Source organism: Pithys albifrons, chromosome 14 (assembly GCF_047495875.1).
Source record: "Pithys albifrons albifrons isolate INPA30051 chromosome 14, PitAlb_v1, whole genome shotgun sequence".
Classification (NCBI taxonomy): Eukaryota; Metazoa; Chordata; class Aves; order Passeriformes; family Thamnophilidae; genus Pithys; species Pithys albifrons.
Window position 1 is genome coordinate 17,951,735 of NC_092471.1, and position 20,867 is coordinate 17,972,601.

Consider the following 20,867-nt stretch of genomic DNA (forward strand, 5'->3'; position numbering starts at 1 on the left):
AAGACGACCCCTCCTCTGACCCTCATATCCCTTTGGGATGGTCCAAAATGAAAAAAATCCAAACAAAAATACCAATTATGTCTGTGAGAAATGAGAACAAAAACAACCAGAGGAAGAGCAGAGCTGGGGGTACATACAGCTCTGCACAGCCCAAGAAGAGCCTTCTTTCTGCTTGTCCCCCAAGCCTGCCCTACACACCTCTGATCACAGGTGTGACACAGGGGACAGAGACCTGCAGGTTCACGACATCTTTCCCTACCGCACACCCAGCCCCCAGGAAAGGCCTGCTCATGTCTCCAAAACACCATCTTGGCTCAGCCAGGGCTGTCTAGGAGGGACTGACTCCCCTCCAAAGGGTGGCAGCTGCCATATTTTCCCAGCTAAGGAACAGCAACAGCCCAGTATCTTTACCAGGCCCATCTCAGCAAGCCTCAGTCCCCTCTTCAGCGACACCACTACCTTCCCAGCCACAGACACAGACTGGGTGAAAGTATATATAAAAAGTAAAGTTTATTGCCATTTCTATCTAGATTTACACAACAGTATCACTGCTTCTGATGTCAAAAGCAATGTCCCATCTCTTCCCAGAGAGCAGGCCAGGGAAAAGGGGGAGCCCAGGAAAATGGGCCAGCTCCCCCCAACCCAGCAGGCTGGAGCTCAGCCCTGCTTGTGGCTGTGCCCAGAGGTCAGTCCGGATTCTCCCAGTGCTGCCACACAGGTCCGTCACATGGGATGACAAAGAGGGGTGAATCTGTCCCCTCCTTGGTGCCACTTGCAGCAGCTGGCCACCCGGTGACAGCCACTCACCGTTCCAATCTGGCCTTGAATCCCCTCGCTGCTCGAACAGGCATGGCTGGCCCAGAATGGGCACCCCACAGCCTCGGAGGCACCGCTCGTGTGCATGTTTATACATAGATACAGCTACAGAAGACGCCCAAACTAACAAAACAAGCTTTTTTTTCCTTGTAATCCCCAACACTGCTGTGCGTTCAGCCATGCACTACGCTGCAGCTGCCACCTCTGGAGCTGCTCAGTCTGGGTCAGGTTCCAGCAGGCTGGCGGGTGGCTCGCGGGACAAATCTGCTTCGCTCACTAAACATCGGTCTCCCTCCAATGTAAGGCTTTGCCAGAAAAGAGACACCCCCATGCAGAGTGCACCATGGCTTGAAACTTGGCGTGCACTCCTTCCAACCGCAGGTTTCCATCATGGTGCCAAAGGCTGCCTGGCACTGCCAGGGTGCCAAGGTGCCCAGGCTTCAGCAGAGCCCAGGATGGGCAGCCACAGATCTTCTCCTGGCACCTGGAAGGCGGTTGGATGGGGAGGGGGGTCAGCTGCCCACGTCTCCCTTGAAGAGCATCCTCATGCAGGAGACAGCTGCTGGCTCTGCAGGCTGGCCAGGGTTGCCCAGGGGGCACGGCTCAGTGCCCAGGTCTGGCAGTCCTTCGTGTGAGATGAAGGCGGAAACGATTTTGCAGGAGATTAAGTAGAAACAGTTCTGTGGCTCTGCCCACCCCAAGGACAGAGCCACCTTACACCGCAGAGGCCCCGGAGTGCTGGGCCGGGGCAGCCACCCCGGGGCTCTGCTCTTCAGGGCACAGCACCTCTGCTGGGAGCCGGGACTGGAACTTCTCCAGCTGCTCGGGGCTGGCCAGGGTCTTCAGGAGGCTGTTCTCACGCTCCAGCTGGGAGTTTTTCTCCAACAGTTCCTTGATTTGCTCTTTCAGCACCTCCACCTCCTCCCGCACAGCGTACATCAGATGATTTTTCACAAGATCCTGCAAAAGGCCATGGAAGAGGCAATTACTGGAGAGTGATGCTCTAAGGGTTTCTCTCTCCCAAGTACCGGGGAAAGTGCCAAGTATTGCAGCAGCTTTCTCAAGGGCTGTCCCTCCCCACCCTACCCTTGGAACCCTGTCCACGGCTTGGTGCTCACCCAACACAGCTTCCTTAGCCCCCCTATCTCCAGTTTCTCTGCGCACAGAGGTACGCTCCAGCCCCGACCTCTATCCCGGGATTTGGGGGGCTGCAGATCTCCATTACCCAGAGAACCCGGCTCGGTCATCCTGACACACCGAGGGTCCCTTTCTATTTCCACCCTCATTCCCGGCGCACTGCGGCGCGGCTGGAGCCAATGAGCTCCGCGGCGGCCGCAGACAAAGAAAAGCTCTGCCCGGCAGCGGGCTGGGGAGCGTGGACGCCTCAGGCAGAGGCGCCTCGGACAGAACATTCACCCGGGAGCAGGGAGCCTTCCCTCTGGGGCATTGCATACGCGGGATGACGGGGACGGCGCCGGGGGACAGCCCTGCAGCTCACCATGGCTTGCTCGATCTTGTTGTCGATGGCCACCACGCTGGCTCCGGAGGCGCTGGAAGAGAGCAGAGAGGCCGGAGGTCAGCACCGAGCACCCCTCTTCCAAAGGGATCCGCGCAGCGGCACACCACGTATCCACCCCCACCCTCCCAATGCATCGGGGCGCCCCCTTCCACGGGGGAATTCCGGAATCCAGGCACCGGTCGTGCGCGCCCTGCACTCCCGAAGCCGCAATGCCCCGGATCTCATCAATCAGGGTACGCAGCGGACCCCCGGGGCACCGGGACGCGCCTATCCCCCGGGACCCTGCGGCGAGCGGCGGGGGCACAGCGGAGGCACCGGGTCTGCCCCTACCTGTTGTCGAGCTTCACGGAGACCACATCCCCTCCAAGAAGGGAGGAGAAGAAGGAGATGGAGAAGTTGTGGAGCTGATAGACAGCCACCTCCATGGGGGATTGGTACATGCCGGTGCTCATGACTGCGGGCGCAGAGACACTCACGCGCAAACGGCGACAAACGCACTGCGGAGCGTTTTGGGCTGCCCCCACTTATATGGGCGGCGCCCGCCCTGCTGGGAGGGGCCAGAGGTGCCGGGACCGCCCCTCAACCCGCAGCGCCGCACCCGGGGCTGCCCTGGTACTGCCCCGCGATGGGGCACATGGATCCCCGGGCGGCACCCTGTCCCCCAGTAGTGCCCTTCCATGCGGCACCCTGTCCCCTAGTACTGCTCCCGGTACCGCACCCCTGCACCCCACTGCCGCCCCTCTGTGCCCCTTCCAGTTGCCCCTCCAGCGCAGCACGGCCCCATCCCAGTGCAGGACCCCCGCCCTCAGCACTGTGTCCCCCCTAATCTCCACACCCACGCACGCTGTTGCAACTGGAGTCCTGGCGCCCCTGGCATCCCAATACAGCTGCCCCACAGCCTCAGTACCCCTTCCTGTGCTCCCCATATGTGCCCAGGACAGCAGGGAGGACGCATGCAACTGCTTGGGGGATTGGGAGAAGGGGTGAACCCTCTCTGCGTTTGGGGGTGCAGCCTACAGGTCCCGCACAGTGGGGCCAAGGCAAGGCAGGAGGGGAAGGGGAGCCATGGCCGTGCAAAACAGGAACGGGAGTGAAAAACAGAAAAGAGGAAATGGAAAACAAAACAAAAACTCGAGGTGCATAATAGAAACGAGGGTGCAAAATAAACAGAAACGGGAGTGTCAAAACAGAAGCAAGAGCAGAAAAACAACGCGGGCGTGCAAAATAACCTTGGGAGGGGAAACCCAAAACCTGCATGTGGAGCAAACACGGGGTGCAGAACCAACCTAGGGTACAGAAAATGCTCAAGGTGAAAACCAACTGTGGGGTGCAGAAAAAGCCCGGGGTGCAGAACAGCACCCAGGGGTGCAGAACTGCCCCCGGACACAGAACGAGTTTGGGGTGCAGAACAAACTCAGGATGCAGAATCAGTCTAGGATGCAGAACAAAAAATATGGGATGGAGAACAAATTCGGCTTACAGAACACGCCCAAGGTGCAGAACAACAACCAGGGGGTGCAGACCAAACCTGGGGTACAGAACAAAATCGGGGTACAGAACAAAACTGGACTACTGGCCAATACCCCTGCTGTGATGCAGAACAGTCCTGGGGTACAGAACACCACCACCACCGGAATGCAGAACGACTCCGGAGTGCAGAACAAATTCGGGGCACAGAACACGCCCAGGGTGCAGAACAACAACCAGGGGGTGCAGAACAACAACCAGCGGGTGCAGACCAAACCTGGGGTCCAGAACAAAATCAGGTACAAAACACACCCAGAGTGTTGACCACCATCACCCCTGGGTTGCAGAGCAGTCCCGAGGTAAAGAACAACACCTCCAGGGTGCAGAACAACCCGGGGTGCCGAGCAAACCTGGGGTACACAATCCCAGTGGGTGCCGAACACGCCCTCGGCCGCGGCGGCCCCGCCCGCTCTTGCATAACCCGCACCAGGAGGCGGCGGGACCGGATCGGGGGTCCCCCCCGCGGGCACGGGTGGCACTGCAGGGGCTGGGACCGGGAGTGCACTGGCCGGGAGTGCCGGGGAGCACGGCCAGGGCCGGGTGTTCGCTGTTTGCGTGGAGTGGCATCCCCATGTGTGCACACGCCTGTGCAAGGCCCGGGTCCTCCACAGCGCCCGCAGAGAGACTGGCACATAGAGCAAGCGGATCTCCTCCGTGGGGTGGAGGCAGAGCCCCTAAAGTGCCCCCAGCATCCCGGGGACTGGAGTGGCACTGCCCACCTGGGTGCTGCCCCCCTTGCGCTCAGCTGCTCGCTTATCTCTGCCTTCTGGAACTGGGCCTGGCGGGACTTGACCCCAGGGGCTCTTCCCCTAAAGGCCATGGCAGGGCTGATGCTGGACAGGACCCCATGGCAGAGCTCACACATGGCATAGCATCCAAGAAAATGTTATAGTTGGCAGGGCACTTAAAGCGACCTTAAAACACTCATTCATGACACACATGCACCCCAGGGATGCTGCAGAGGATCCCAAATGCCCCGATTGAGGGGGTCCTGAAGGTGCCTGGCACCTGGCTGTTGGAAGAGACCAAGAAGACCTGAGTGACAGGTGTGCTGCCAGACCCCCTTCTCGGATGGGAAGGGGGAACAAGATGGCATTTCCCCATCAGAAAGGGAAACTGAGGCACAGCACAACATAGCTTCTGCCAGGAGCAACACCTGGCCAGGCAGCTCTCCACAAATCCCACCAACCTCCCAAGATAGGGTGAGGACCGTGGGGTCTCGTGGGGTGAAGGACAGAGAGACCCTGCATGGGATGCTGCACTGCCCGCAAACCACAGCCAGACACGCGTGGGTGCCCTGGCACACAGAGGTTTGATGAGGGGATGTGAGAGAGCATTTTCCACCCAGTGGGCCCGTCTGGGACCTGTGAGGTAGATGACGCATATCCCCCTGTGCCAGCACCAGCCCAGACTGTGCAAAGCTGCTGGACAAGGGCTGAGGTGGGACTGGCGCTGCAGAGAGCAGGCAGGGGTCTGTTCCCTGAGCCATGGGGCTGACGCGGGTACCCCCTCTGCCCACACCAGGCCCTACTCACCAGTCCCTCCTTCTGAAGAGGCTCGGGGAGTACGGCGGCTGGAAGGCCATGCTGCCCACGGCCCTGCTCCGACCCCTTTGCTCCTCGGCAGCAATGCTGGCTCTGCCTGTGGCCGTGTCTCCCCAGCTACCGATGGCAGAGACAGCCTGGGTGCCGGCCGCATCCAGGGGCAGCGGGCACGGGGTAAACACGCTGGGGGATGACCTCAGCTGTGCTCAATTGGCCCTTTCAGGGCCAGTGGCCAATGTGCCACTCCGAGCTGTGCGGTGCCCCCCTCCATGGGCAGATGAAAGGGCACTGTGTGTGCTTGTTCTCAGAGTGGCTAGTGGTGGGCGGGGTAGCAGCCCCTGGGACACAGCTCTGTCCCCTCACTGGCACAAGTCCAGACCACCCACAGCAGAAGTCCCTTGACTCAGTTTCCCACTGCAGCTCAGGGTGGGTGCCGGTCTCACTGCGAAGAGAGCAGAAGAGATGGGGAGAGGTGTTTTCTCCCATGATTAGGCACATCACTGGTTGTGCCACCTTCTGTCTCCTGCAGAGAGTTGGCAGCAGCAGGGAGATGGGATGACCCCAGCCTGCCCCAACCCTCATAGCTGTGCTTGTTTTTCCACCTCCTGTGCTAAAGCTCCCCCCACAGTCCTCGTCCAGCCTGCTTCCCAAAGGAAGCCCTAAATCATTACTGTCAGGGATCAAGGGCTCCAGGATGGGCAGACCAGAACTTGGCTGGTGGCCCATGTCCCACAGCTCAGGGGTCCCAGTCCCAGTCTGCTCCCTTCCTGGTACAGCACTCAGGCACTAAGGACTGGGGAAGAAACAGCAATTTCCACAGCTGCTGGAGCAAAGCTGTAAAGCACTTTGAGGGGAGATCGCTTCAGCTCTGCCACCTCCAGTATTTTTCCCATGGAGCTGGGACTACTGCAAAAATAAACAGTATGTAGCTGACTTCCCTGCAGCACCCTCAAGGTCCTTCCACCCAGCCCTGCCCACCATCATCACTACTCAGGATGCGAGTTCCCTGCTCCGAGGCTGGGCAGGATGCTGTCCAGCCTCCATGAGACCCCAGGGAGGGATGCTCTGGAGGGATGGAGAAGCAGCAGTGTCCTTCCTGGCACTTAGTGAATGAGGGATCTCTAGGCAGCCTGTGGCCAGGGCAGGTCTGGCTGAGTAGGGGACTGCAGTCCTCCCACAGCCCTGTGCCCACACTCCCACTTAGGGAGGGGGCTCCTGGGGTGTTGCTGGGCACACACAACCATCGCACATCTTGCAGCCCTTACATTCCCACAAATGCATGCAAGTCCTGCTGGCACACATGTGTGCACACATACACCCTCTACACACTGCACACCCAGACACCAATGCCCCTCACACTCACACAGTTGCCAGCGGACACAGGCGTGAGCCCTGCACACAGGGGCACACCCTGTATGATTGCCTGTGTGCACCCTGCACCCTGCCTGTGCACACTCGTGCATCCTGCTCACACACATGTGCACACGCATTTGTTTAGCACCTGCAGTCAATGATCTTGTTGGTCTTTTTCAACCCAAACCCCTCTGTGACCCTGTGACATGGACTTTGCATGTGTGCCCAGCAAACACACTGTCACTCCATGTGTGTGGGTGTATGTGCACTACCTGCAGCCCCCCATACACTGCCCCAACTCACAGCTGACACACAGCCCTGCCTGCACAGCCGGTGTCGGCAGTGCGGGGTGAGGCAGCTCCGTCACCTGCAGCCCTGCTGGCACCTCCATGCCAGGAGAAGCAGCTCCCAGCTCTGCTGGACCCTGCTTTGTGCCAGCTGTCCCCAGGAGACCCTCTGATCTGCCCCAATATTCCCACAGCAGGATGGTCCTATATGGGACCTATATGGTGCCCCAAGTGGTGGGGAGCCCTTTCCCAGCCCCACCACAGCCCTGGCTAATGACCTTGCCAGACTGCTGGCAGGTACCTCCTCTCCCACCACCCACACCTGGTCCTCCAAGCAGAGCAGGGTGGGCAACATACCCCCTTGTGCTTCCTAGAGCAGGAGGCTGTGGACTCGCAGCTACCCTGTGGCACCAGAGGCCACAGTGATGGGCATCTTGGAGCAGGCTGGCCGAGAGGGGCCAGTGCTGTGAACTGTATCCCCGGGGCAGCAGCATGGATGGGAGGTTCGTCAGGCTGGGCCTGGTTCGTGCCTGTTGTTATTCTGGGAACAGCAACAGTAGCAAAGACACAGGGTAATTGTGACACTAATTATTGCGCTCTCTGGGAGAAAAAACCACTGGCAGCTGTAACCGAGCAGTGAGAGAGCTGGTGACACCAGCCAGCGGTGGTGTCACCCCAGCAGTGGCCCTGAAGGACACCTGAAGCTGCCAGCAGCCCCTCAGCCCTCACACAGCCTGTATCCCAGACCAGGAGCTGCCCCTCTGCTGGGTGACATTGACAACCTCCTCCTCAGCAATGGGATGTGGAGACCTGCAGCCCCCACAGGGCTCTGGCTGTCTGGAGCAAGAGGTGACAGAGAGCAGGATGAGGGGATCATCCCTCGCTGCCTGGCACTCCACACCTGCACAGTGTTGTGGGTCAGGGGACATGCCCCTACCCCTACCCCGGGACAAGATGTGCTGTTGCACTGAGCCCTGTGCATTGGATCCATGCCAGGCACTGCAGTGACACCCACCAAAGGATGCTCCTGCCCCAGCAGGACTGTTGGGGCTGTAGAAGAAGCTCTGGCTCCCCAGCCTCGGCTCTCCCCCTGCTACAGGCTGTGCTCACAGCTCCATGGCAGCGTTCCTGGCCTGCTCTCTCCCAAGGACTCAGCTCAATAGGAGGAAGGCCCATCAGAGGGTCTGAGGCGTGGGAAATGTTTATAGCCTGGCCTTGGAGACACTGGAGAGCAAACTGGGAAAGGCACAGAGCCAAGGCTGCCCAGGCCGCTCTGCAGAGCCAGATCTCCTGCTCCAAGGGTCAGAGTGGAGCGGGAGAGGGAAAACCACTGCTTATAAACATGCTAAGAAAACTCTGCCTGTCACAGCCCAAAATCCTCCAGCTGTGGTGGTGCTGGCCAAGGGACTGGGGATGCCAGCATCAGAGTCAGCTGTGCCCTGCAGGAACAGAGAAAGGGATGGCCAGGGACATTAGTGATAGCTGGAGCCTGTGGAAGTCCATGGAGGGGAGGGCTGGGAGTGGGACAGGGCTGAGGAACTTCTGGTCTTGTCCAGCAGCCCTATCCTGGTGCTGGGAAGGGAGGGCTGCCCACATGCAAGCAGGCTGCTGGGTCATCTGCTATGCCAGTCCCAGCATTCTGAACTGGAATTGCCTGCTCTGTGGAACTGGCATGGGAATAATGTGCCAGGCCCAGCATCTGGAACTGGAATTGCCTGCCCTGTGGGAATGCTGCCCCAGACTCAGCATCCCAAACTGTACCTGCCTGCCCTGTGGCATTGGTGTGGGGCTGCTGTGCTAGTCCTGAGGGCTAAGGGGTTAGCATTGCCAGAACATACCAGTTATCCAGCTTCTGGTTTCCTCTTTCTGAAGATGCCCTGACTGAGCTGCTCACTGAGGCCTGGCACTACCCCTGGCTCAGCCAGTGCCTTCTGGGAGCTGTGGGGGACACATGAAAGCCCTACACAACCAGAGGTCCTCTAACATGGGGACCCAGGTCATGCCCACCAGAGCCTTAGAGGGCTCATATATTCCCCAACTCAGGGCATGTGCTGCTCCAGAGCAGTGGGCAACCCCTTCTGGGCACACCTCTAAGTGCCACGACAGGGGTGCAAGCCACTGCCTGCAGAGTTGGTGCTGCTGGCCTTACCTGGTCCCAATCCCAGGCCAGGGGACACCAGACTCATGTGGGAAGAGCTGTACAGCAGCAGTGGCCCATGCCATGCTGGGGAAGCCCAGGGAGGGTTTCAGAGAGGGAAAGCTGATGGGGAACCTATCCTAGGGGTAGGCTGACAAGGAACCTCCCTTTAACCCCAGTGGAGGCAGAGCCAGCTCTGTGGCTGTGGGCAGGGAACACAGGTGACCTCCCCCACCAGGCAGCAGGCACAGGCAGGGGTTGCACTTTGGAGACTCCAACCTGTCAGGCTGGAGGTGGTGTGGGGTGGTGGACAGAGCCCTGGCAGGCTCCTGCGTCCAGCTGTGGGGCTGCCTGCTTCCTCTGATAAAGGTACTTGGCTGTACTCCCAGTTCTGTTTTTTTCTTGTGTGCGAGTGCACACCCCAGAGCCAGCCTGCTGAGAGCTGCAATTTTTCTTTCTCTAACTTTGTCGCCAGACCCTCTTCTTCCTCCTGTGCCCTGCAGTAGCAGCTGCCTCCCAGCAGCAGCGTGAGGAGGGGAGGTCAGAGAGGACCCAGCTCCAGCTGAGCCCTTCTCACCATGCTATAAGAAGCCCCCAAAGCCATGGCTTCCCCAGACGTGCTGGGGTAGGACAGGAAGAGGCAAAAGGGCTGATCTAGTTGTTACCAGCCCCAGATCATGTGGCCCAACATGTTATCTTGCTGGTGTTTGTCAACACCAGCCCCACAGTGCTGCCAGCTCAGTCCAGGCTGCCCTGGTGGGCACCCTGCCAGGGGTCATGGGACACCCGTGCACCCCACTATTCCCCCAGAGGGTCCCATGGCCACTGAATGCTGAGGCAGGGTGTCCAGGTGTGGCACAGCCCAGTGAAAACCCGGTGGCATTCCCAAAGCATTGTGCCTGGCTGTGGGGGGAGCACAGCCACCTGCTCCTGTGGGAGGGGATGCCCAGCCCAAGGGAGAATGGCAGGCTGAACCCTCGGCAGAGCTTTAATCCACAAATCTGTCCGCAAAGTGTTTCACACCCACACAGGCCCAGGGTGGAGTCCTGTCACTGAACTCGGTGTTATCACCTCCCGGTTGGTTACCCGTGCCCTGCCCTGGGGCTCCTGCCAGCCATGGCTCTGAACTCCAGAACTGTCCTTGTTTCATGGCTTACTGTGTCATCCTGGACAGTGCCGGCTGGATCACCCCCAGGTATTGGCTTCCCTTTTTTGGTCCAGTTTCAGGAACGCAGGGACAGAGTGGAGGTGGCCGTGACACTCAACGGACACTCCTCAGCACAAGGGAGACTCAGTGCCCTTGAACACCACAGCAGGTGGGCAGGGGGCTGCCAGCCTGGGCTCTGCCTCCCCCAGCCCCTCGCTCAGCTTTGCAGGGATCCCCAGCCTGAGAGAGGAATCCCAAGCAGGGCCTCTGGCATCCTCCTAAAGCAAACCCAGGCGCCCCTGCAGGCAGGAGCGGGTGCTCCAGAGCCCCGCTGGGCGCTGGCAGCTGGCTGCCCTGCGGCATGCGGGAGTGCCCACTCGCTAATTGGGAGGCAGCTCATTATGTAACGAGGATGGAGGCTGGGGAGCTGTGAGCGCAGCGTGGCACACCCCATGCTACCCAAATCTGCTCTTCCAGCCCAGAATAAGCCTTGTTTACAGAACCCCCCTGAGCCCTTCACCAGCCCTTTTCACAGGTGCCAGAGCCTGGCGCTCTCCTGCTTGGCCCGATGGGGATGCTTGGGTGGAGTCCCAGCAACCCCACAATGACTGGGGGGTGGCTGGACTCCATTTGGGGTGTGAGGCCCAGACAGACCTGACCTGGTGGGGGTTGGAGAAGAGAGGAGCTGTGCTCAGCCGGTGCGTGAGCCAACACCCGCAGGAGGTCAGGCAAGGACATGCAGGGCGGCGCAGCTTCAGCAGAGCCGGTTATTAATACCCCGCCTGGCCTTTACAAGGAATCCCGGGCATTTCGAATCAGGGACCTTCACTGAAACCCTGCCCTCACTGACATTTCAGAACAATAACAACATGAAAGACAATCAGCTGCTGGCGGGACATGTACCTACATAGCTGCCATGGCTCTCTGTGTGCTGGCCTCAGTAGCCAGCCCTCACCTGGCTTGTGCCAACCCTTGGGAACAACTTGAGATCATCCTCTGCATCCAGACTGCCCAGAGAAGTCCTCCATGTCACAGCGGGATCATCGTGAAGGTCTCACTTGAGGTCACGGGGATGCATCAGCCACCTGCTGCCATCCCAAGGGAATCACAGGTGGCAAGGACTGGACCCCAACCTGACCCTGGAGTCTGGGGGATCCAGGGCTTCTCTTCTGCCACTGGAGTCATTCTGCAGCAAAAGCCCCCTCAAATATATACACATAACTTAGGACACAGACAGAGGATGATGATCTGCTGTTCCAAAGCCAGCCATGGCATCACTTGGATAAATATAACTCAGAGCTCATTTGCAAAGTATTGCCATTGGGATCAGTTGTAGCCTCTATTGCCTCTCCATCCCTCTCCTCCCACACACCCCAGGGTAAGGCTGGACTCGATGATCTCAGAGGTCTTTTCCAACCTAAATAATTCTGTGATTCTCTGCCACGTACCAATGGGGTCTCAGCCCTTTCCAAGGGCAGGATCCACCTGGACCCCCATTCCCCTTGGCAGTCCCTTTACAGCATGTGGACACAGCCACATCCTCTGGACACACACACAGCTGCCAGGCCCTCACAACATGCATCTCCAGCCCCTCTAAGCCCCTTAGTCCCACGCAGGTCACAGTGTTCCCCCAAAGCACAAGGTTGGCTTTAACCCTCCTTGTGCTGGGCAGTGGCCAAGGAGGCGGCATTAGGTCCCAGCAGAGGCCATCCAGGATCAGGCCATGTCTCACCAAAAAAGGGAAGGTTTGATGCTGGAGGGAACTGGCATGATGCTGGGACAAGGATAGACCCCTGCAGTCCACTCCAACTCCACCCTCTTACACATTTTTAAAGTTCAAAGCTGGAAATAAATCCTGGCCAGCCTTTTCCCCATAGGGCCTTGCTATCATCCCTGCCTGACCTTGGGACACCTAGCCCTGCCTGTCCAGAGCCAGGCGCCTGCTCTGGCAGATGGGCAGTGCCAGAGCATCCTCAGGGGATGGAGGTGATGGGCTGCTGAGCAGTTGACATTGGCATCACCAGACTCTAGCTCAGCTGTGCCAGCCACCTTTGCCATAGTCTTGTGGCCACAGGCAAATGGTTCTGTCCCAAAAGGTTAGAGGGGCTGAGCAGGGCTCTCCTGAGCTCTAGGGAATGTTGGGAAACTCCTTCTGCAGGCAGCTGGGTCTTGCAGGAGCAGGCAGGGACAGGCACAGTGCATAGCATGGTGTGTTCTGCCACTAGCCCTGCCAAGCCATGCTGAACCCTCTGTGCTATGGCAGAACCCCTGTGAGCCTGGCTTGCAGGAACATTGCTCCAAAGTCTGTTGGATCACATGGTAGGGATTTCGAGGCGTCAGGATGCCCATGATGGAGACCAAGGTGGGCTCAGCTGGCTGCCTGTCTGGCATCTTCCCAATGGTGGGAGGATTTGGGCACACCAAGGTCAGCACCTCCCAGCAGTGCAAGCTACTGCCACTGAAATGAAATCTCCCCAGCACCTTAGCAGTGCACACGGCTGGCAAACCATGCTGCAGGCCATGGGTCAGGCCACGTGTAGCTCTGTCCTTTGGCAGCAAAGCAAACAAACCCTGATGCATGGTCTTGGTGGGCAAGGGGGCCCTCCCAGCCCTCTCTCTGGCAGAGCTGTCCCAGGGCCAGAGCAGGGAGAGTGGGACAGCTCCGCCTCACACCCACACCTCTCTCACACTCACTTGTGGCCCCTCTACCCATGAATGTGTCCTTGTTGCACCAGCCCACTCAGATGGCTGGAATGTGTGCCTTGCCCCCTCCCCCCCCCCCCCCCCCCCCCGGATGCCCTTTATGCCCTGGCTCCTCTCTGCCTGCATTGCTGCTGCAAAGTGACACCTGACGGACAGGAACAAGTGGTGCTGTGATACAAATGCCACCCTGGTACCACTGCCCAGGCACCTCTTACTTACCAGCCTGACGTTACAGTGGGAAAGGCAGTGCTTCCCTACTTTTCCTGCCCAAATTCATCCTTCCCCCAATCCCTCACATCTGACATTCCTCTGCCTCCCTGTGACTCTCTTGGCTTGCCCAGGCTCAGAGGAAGGGTGACCCCCAGCCCCTTTCATGGCTCAGACCAAAGGGTGGGTCATTGTCCACCCCATTGGGTGGAGCAGCAGGTCCAGCAGTGCCCAAAGACTGGCTGTGCAGAGGCATCCCCTCACTGCCTGGAGCAGGATAGGCACAGGCTGGCCAGGCTGCCAGGTGTTGCCCAGGAGAGGCTGGGCAGGAGTGCTGGCACAGCTGGCCGATGTGGGCGAGCAGGCTGGCACGTACCTTCTCTCCCCACCCAGAGCCAGGCGGGGCCCTGCTTCAATCAGGCGCCAGCACGCACCCAGAGTGCTGCTCCCCCCGCAGAACCAACCCCCTCCCACGCCACTGGCTCCCCTCACAACCCTGCCCTGCCCTGGGGAAAGGTGTCACATGGTCACTGGGCTGCTCTCCTGGCCCACACTTAGCTGGGTTCATGCCTGACTCTGGGACGAGCAATCCTGAGGTAACACTGGCATTGCATAGGAATGGGAAACACCTTCTTTCCCTTCTGTATTGGCATCTGCGGGAAGGTGCGCCCAGCCAGCATGGTGGCAGCTGCTCTTCCTGTATCTGGTACTTCTACATGAGCATGGCCCCATGGCACTTCCAAGATCTCCCTAGAAAACAGTCTGTGATGCCCTGTGTGAGGGCAGGCAGGGAGAAGCCCTTTGGGCACAGGATCCCATGCACTCCTGGAGCAGGAGGGCTTCCTGCAGGAGTGTCAGTCTGGAAGGCAATCGGTCCAGAGCATCCCTGCCTTGTGCATCCCTAACAACATCCCTGCTGTGAGGAGAGGGGCTTGGAGAGCCTAGCAGAGACCATCCAGCTGGGAAAACCCAAAAAGACAGGTCAGACATGGTGAAAGTGTGTTGTCCAAGATACCCAGCACTGATTTGACCCTGACTAAGTTGTTTCCAGCCAGCCCCAAAGCCAAACTCGACTCCAGGTGCAGCAGCTTGGTGCTCCTGCTGTGCTGAATGTTGACCACGGACAAGCACGTGCATCCATCCAACTTCCACCTCCTCCTGCATCATTGTAGGAGCACATCAGCCAAAACAAGGGGTACCAACTGGTTTGGGTTCCCTGGTGCCAGCAGCAGGGTACCCTTATCATGCCTGTTATTGGAGTGTTCCTCTGGCACCCACAATCCTCTGCTGTATATGCTATCTCTTCTTGGGTGTTTTGGCTCATTCCCCAGGAGGAGAAAGTTCAGACTGGAGCAAAACAACCGCAAACACAGGTATGGGCACACCTGGCTGCAGTGCCCGGGGCCCTGTACCCAGCTCCCCTCCATGCCATGACAGGCAGCCTCCAGGCCAAGGTGCTTGGACACTGGGTTGTGATGGAGGGACATGGCTTTGCCCCACACCGTGGCACAGTCTGTCGCAAAAGAGAATGCCCGGAGCCTCCTGGGACACAATACACCCAGAGCATGGAGGACAGAAAGCAACGAGCATGGAGGTGCACATATAGGGAGAAACTCCCTGGCACCTCCACTCGCTCCCAACTTCAGCACGAGCTCAACAGGTACTAACCAAGCACTCTTGGGTCCTGCTCCAGCAAGGACAAATTCAAAAGCAGACCAACATCACCGGCCTCTAGTCCATAGGCACTGTCACTGCCTGCCCCAGCAAGCAGCCCGGGTGCTTGACTCCAACCCTGGCCCTGGCACCCCACGCTGGGGATGGCTCTCACTTCCCCCCTTTCTTTTCACCCATGGTGCCAACTGGCTGCAGCCTCCCAGAAAGCAAGGGAACCTCTCGCTCCCGTTTCCTCCCAGGTGGGTGGGTTCGCTGCTCGCCGTGCGGGCTGGGTCCCGGTGCCTTGGCGGGTGTCCCAGCTCCTCCCTTCCCACCTGAGCGGCAGCTCGGCGTTATGTAAGTGCAGGAAAAACGTCGCCAAGACCGGCTCGAGGCAGCAGCCTCTCGGCGTCAGACGCTGGCTGGGCGAGGGGGCGGCGCAAGGGTAGCTCGCACGCGTGGGGCGGCCACGTGTGAGCCCACGGGCCTCCCGCGCCGGGCGACGGGCCGAGGGGAGGCTCGGCCCGCCCGCGCACAGCTCGGGAGCACGCCCACGGATGCATGTGCCTGCAGGGAGGGAATGCGATGGCGAGGTGTCTGTGAACGCGTGGGTGCTGCCCTGCGCGCTACGCACCCCACGGCGGAGCAGCGAGCACCAGAGCCACTGCCTGCCCTGCTAGCTATGCAGACACCTGCCCTCCGAAGGTCCCCTCAGCCCTGGAGATGGGGAATGCGTCCCACCTGCTGAAGCCAAAGGCAGCCTCGAGTGTCCCTACCCTGCGGCACCGCCGGCCCATCTCCGCTCTCCCAGGTTGAGCTGGGAAGACCCAGACCTGCCAGCCCCAGCACAGGGTCTCCCCAATAAGGTGTCACCAGCTCTCCCGGCTGCTGAGCACCAGGGCCAGCCCCACAGAGCACCAGTGCAGGACCTCAGACAGCTCTATCTACTCCTTGCACCTGGGGTCTACCTTCTCAGGGCTGGGGGACCCTGCGGAGTGGCAGCCCCTGGGACCTCCTGTTCAGTCTCCTCTGCCCTCACTGCTGGAGTCGGAGAGCAGGGTGAACCCCACAGTACTGTCTCCTCAGACGCCCAGGGAGTGGATGGGAGCAGCCTTCAGCACCTCCCGCTGTGGGGGCACAGGTAGCCCATCCAGAGCAGCCCAGAGCCCAAGGAGGGCAGCTCGGTCAGGGCAGAGCCACTTTCCAGGGACGGGAAATACCACCCGGGCCAAACCTGTGTCCACTCAATTTACTCCGGGGAGAGCCAGGGGAGCTGCTGAAAGGGCAGGACCTGGCACCCGGACTCGCGGGGTCCCTACTCAGACTCTCACTGAAGCTCAAGGTGGCTTTTGAGGCAGCACAACTGCTTCCCAACGAACCTCCCGCCCCCTCTATGAAGGATGGGGCTGATGCCTGTCTGTCGCTGGACACTATCCGTGTCCCTGCGGGCACTGTCTGTGTGGACAGAGGTAGCCAGGGAGATGAACAGAGTCCAGCGGCCAAGACACACAGCTGAGGGTTGTTGTCACTGCTCGGCAGACACGGGGCACCACGAAAGCGGTACGGTGGAGCAGAGCCACCCAGAGCGGCACCCAGGGACGGGCTGGCACCACCCACGGGCTCCATGCCACGTGCGGCCGCTCGTGCCTCTCCCCATCCAGACCCCACCGGCGCTGCCACCCTCCAGACTCGGGGTCACACAGGTCGCCGTCCCCTGCCAGTCTGGGGGGTTGCAGGCCCCATGTCTTGCCCCTCACTGCTGACAGCTCCAAACACGTTGCCAGCTCCGTGGCGGCCGGTCCCCGGCAACCGCCCGGCTCCCAATCAATGGTGACACCCACCTGTGGAACAGGAGGAGGATGGAGAGCAGGGTCTGGTCGATGTTCCTGTTGCAGATACCCTGGTTGAAGAGGTAGCAGGGGTCCCTCACGACGGGCTCCAGCGAGTCCTGGCGCATGATGGAGCTCAGCTTGTCGGTGTTGAGGTTCTGCCGGACCAGCTGCTCCCGCAGCTGCCGGAAGCTGCTCACGGTGGGGCTGCCCGGGTTGTTGTTCTCGCCGCCGGCCCCCTCCTCCAGCCCGCTCCGGTTGGCCAGGTCCAGGCAGCAGCTGCAGCAGTCTAGCCCCACGGGCGACCGGCACTCCTCCGCGGGCGACGAGGACATCCCGGGTGTCCCCGCACCTGGCCACGGCGGCGCCGCCGGGGCCGCTCCCGGGGCGGCGGAGGGTGAGCGGCTGCAGGACGCGCCCGGTGCCGAGCGCCGTGTACAGCCCCGGCCCCGGTCCGCTCCGCCCGGCCCGGCTCAGCTCCGCCCCGGCCCCGCTGCACCCGCCTCCACTTCGCTCCGCCCCGCCCCGGTCCCGCTCCGCCCCCCTCCATCCCGGCCGCGCTCCGCCACAGTCCCGTTCCGCCCCGCTCCGCCCCGTTCCGCCCCGCTCCGCCCCGCCCCGCCCCGTTCCGCCCCGCTCCGCCCCACTCCGCTCATCCACCGCCCAGCGGGGCAGCCGCCCCCCGGCAGCGCCGCGCGCCCACCCCACCTGTGGGTCCGGGAGAAGTTGGCAGGGGGTAACATGGGGCACAGTGACCCCTTCTCGGGGGGGACCCTCGCCCCTCTCTGTGCTTACCAGGGACAGCGAGGGCGCTCAGGAGGCTGGAACTGCCCGTGGCATCAGTCGCCGAGGAATCGATGGGGGCAGCCCGCGTGGCTCCGGGGCAGGAAACGGGGAAAAGAGGATGAAAGGCCCCAGGATGGGGTAAACGCCAGGAGGGACCTGATCCCGCCGCTGAAAACATCTGGGAGCCGCCTCGCCCAGAGCCAAACCTGACGTGGGTGGAACGCATGGAGCCGGGGGCGCCATGGATGTGGGGCACGCTGGGACTTGCTGTCAGGGCTCGGGGATATGCGACGAGAAAAGGGGATTTCTGAGAGGGCGGGAAAGTGGCTTCCCTGGCACTGCAGCGTCCCAGAGGGAAGGTGTCTGCCCGCAGTGACCCGCACCACTGGGCTGGCAAAGAGTGGCTGGGGCGCACTGTGCTGCCCTGATGGGGTTGGGGCATGGGACAACACCACAGAGAGGTGGGAACGGCCGGGCTGGGACCCTCAGGATGAGGGACGGGAGCGTGACGAAGTCTCGACTTCGGACCACACGTAAGAGATGGTGTGAGAGGGCGGCCGCGGGGCTGGGCTGCCAACGCTGCCGGTCAATGAACCCTGCGGGACAGCCCGGGGATCCCTCACCCTTCGGAGAGAAAAACAACCGGGAGCTGGTAGGGACGGGCTGGGCAAGGGTCCGAGGGAGCTGAGCTGCCGAGAGGGGAAGCAGGCAGGCTGGGGAAGCCCGCCACGGGCAGCGGGGACGTGGGGGCAACAGGAGGGTCTGTACGGAGAGATTGGTAGAAGGAGGTGCAGGAAGCAGCCATCGGAAGATTGCAGCGTGTCTCAAGGGCACGGGATTGATAAGGGGAGATAAACCAGGTCAAAATCCGACAGGGCAAAGCCACCAGATCACTAGGACAGCGGGGGTCCTGGCGGCAGCGCAGTGCCCGCCGGGGATTTTAACGGGGTAGCTGCTACCACCGAAGGAGCGGCAGGAGTGTCCAATAAAAATTCCTGTTCCCTCTTTGGCGAGAAGGAGGAAGATGCATCACATGAGGATGAAGCGGTTTCCAGGCTAGTAACCAGGGAAGGCACGAGACAGAGGCCACCACGGATCCACAGCGGGAAAAGTGGCCACGGCGACCTCAGGCACTGCTGCCCGTGCCGTGCCAGTTAATCTGTCCAGGGGACGGGCAGGATCCGGCTCCCAGTGGAGTTGGCACCAGCAGGGAATCCAGGTGTGGGCGGGCGGAACTGTCAGCCCTGGGGTGATGTTGAAAACAGGTGAATTCCTGAAGGAGGGCCGACCCATAGACTGTCACAGGAGCGTCCCCTCCCTCTGTGCACTGGTAGCTGCCAAGGGCTGTTTTTGAGGTGCTTCCTCACCCCTTCCAGTGGGCGATGAAGGAGGGAAAGGGGATAAGCCTTATCCATCTGCCCTGTGTGGGGTGGGAGCAGCCTGTCAGGGGGCTATTGAGGGGGTTCCTGGTGACCCCACTGTTGTCGAAACCCGCTGAAGCTGAAGAGCGCAGTGCTCCATCCGGCTGGAGAACGGCCCCCTGGTGTCCTCACCGCGCCCTGGGCTGAGCCCCGGGCGCAGCTGAGCCCCACGCCGGGCTCCGTGGGAGTGTGCCCGCAGGACCCCAGGAGGCTGCTGCCATCCCGTGGGCACAGAGGGAAGGACACGGCGCACAGGGCTGGCATCCCTTCCCCATTTCCAGTCCCCCATGGCTCTGACCAGGGTCCAGAAGTCCTGCCCGTCCCCGACGGCGCTGAAGGTGGGTCTGGATGCGGGTCGGTGGCTTGTCCAGGCTCCTGACATTTGGCTGTGCCCCGTGGCCCATGACCCCTCCAGCCTCACCAGAGCTGTCACCCTCAGGGCTCGAGGCAGCCCCAAGGCCAGCACTGGCCATGGACAGAGTTGCCCCACACCAGTCCTGCTGCTCCCCAACTCCTTGCTTCTCATCCACAACCAGCACACATGATGGGCTGCCACATTCTCACATGCAATCCCTGACGAGCTCCCTAAAGCCCCAGATCTGGGAGCCACGTGGTGGTTCGAGGTGATCAGCTGGGAGCAGGCATCCAGTCCTGCTGCTGGTGGCAGCAGCTGGAAAAGTAGGTTTTCTATGTTTAGCTCTGGCCTTTTTGGGTCCCACTGTTCATGGGACTGGGACAGTGCTGGTTTCTGCACATGCACTTCCCTGAAGGGCACCCAAGTGCTCCATGCCCAGACGTGACATTGCCAGCCCAACTTGCATAGAGTGACATGCCAGAGGGAGTGAGAACTCAGCCAGGGCTGGGGCAAACTATGAGGGCATGGACAGCTTGGGCCCCAAAGGGCATCGCATGCAAAGGGGCTTTGTATTCCTCCTTTGGCACTGGAAGGGATTCCCTTCTCCTGGCTGAAGGGCGGGCTGCTCTGCTGCCAGCCCAGGGCAGGGACACCAGTGCTGCCCTGACTTCTGCAGTTCTTCAGACTAGAGGGTAGTGGATTGGGAAGGAGAATGCAGGGGGAATGTGCAGGCCTGCAGTGGCCATGAACCCAGCCACATACCATCTGTCTGTGGAGCTGTGGGACTGGCCAGGTCCTGCAGCCACAGCCCCTTTTCCTAATGCTCACTTTGTGAGCACCCTCCCCTTGTAGGGTCTGGGAAAAGAGACTGCACTGTGCCTGATTCTCAGGGGTCTCCAGAGCACCTGGTCTCCTTGCAAACCCTGCTGCAGCTGGGCCAGTGCCAGGCAGGGCTCCTGGTACAATCTGCCTGTGCTGCTTTCCCTGTTCCTTCCCTGTTGGTGCCTTGGTGGGAGCTGGCTCATGCTGCTGGGCCATCTGCTCCAGGGGAGCCTGCTGGTGCCAACCCCCCTGCCAGGCAACCCCCTGTGTGCCTTCACTGGTGCTAAGAATAACCAGTGCTGTCAGCAGCCATGGTATTTGCAGGCACCACTGGTGCCACCCCCATGCCAGCCTGCTGGGCACAGGATCCATCTGCTGCCTGACGTCAGCCACCAGCCAAGTGGGGGGACAGGCGGGCAGTCTGGGGGGCCATGTGTGGCTGCGGAGAGGGAGCCTGTCACCCCTGCCTGAACAGGAGCAGGGATGCTGTAGTGGGGCATGGGGGTATTGCTGCCGAGCACCTAGTGGGGGGACCCAGGGGGCTGCTGCCTTTCTTTTGTGTTGCTTTTCCCAGTGTTCCACAGACACCGTTTGCAACTCTGCAGCACCCCTAGGAGATCAGAGCATCCCCCAGGACTGGGTGACCATAGCTCGGATGTCCTGCCTGGGCCTGGCTCCATGTGCAGAGGGATGGGGACCCAGCAGTCTCTGTCAATTGGCATGGGGTCTTCTCCATTCAGGGAGATAAGACATCCCAAAGC

General features: G+C 60.7%; 1 protein-coding gene across 2 annotated transcripts; it reads right to left on the reverse strand.

The window, feature by feature from the left end:
- Positions 1 to 485: 485 nt before the first annotated feature.
- TSC22D3 (TSC22 domain family member 3) lies at positions 486 to 17,206 on the reverse strand. 2 transcript variants are annotated; one of them, XM_071569117.1, is made up of 3 exons: positions 16,735 to 17,206; positions 2,315 to 2,366; positions 486 to 1,776 (listed from the first exon to the last, which is right to left on the reverse strand). In XM_071569117.1, exons 1-3 carry the CDS (start codon positions 17,055 to 17,057, stop codon positions 1,531 to 1,533), a joined length of 621 nt encoding a protein of 206 aa, XP_071425218.1. In that variant the 5' UTR covers positions 17,058 to 17,206; the 3' UTR covers positions 486 to 1,530. The 2 variants fall into 2 exon arrangements, with proteins under 2 accessions (XP_071425218.1, XP_071425220.1); XM_071569119.1 differs by lacking the exon at positions 16,735 to 17,206 and adding an exon at positions 2,666 to 2,845.
- Positions 17,207 to 20,867: the final 3,661 nt, after the last annotated feature.

Bases quoted from the DNA above. Each gene is read 5' to 3' on its own strand.
- TSC22D3 (XM_071569117.1), bottom strand. From the start codon at position 17,057: ATGTCCTCGTCGCCCGCGGAGGAGTGCCGGTCGCCCGTGGGGCTAGAC. The intron at 2,367-16,734 runs GTGGGTGTCACC...GCTCTCTTCCAG, and splicing joins ATCCTCCTCCTGTTCCACAG to CGCCTCCGGAGCCAGCGTGG. The intron at 1,777-2,314 runs GTGAGCTGCAGG...GGCCTTTTGCAG, and splicing joins ACAAGATCGAGCAAGCCATG to GATCTTGTGAAAAATCATCT.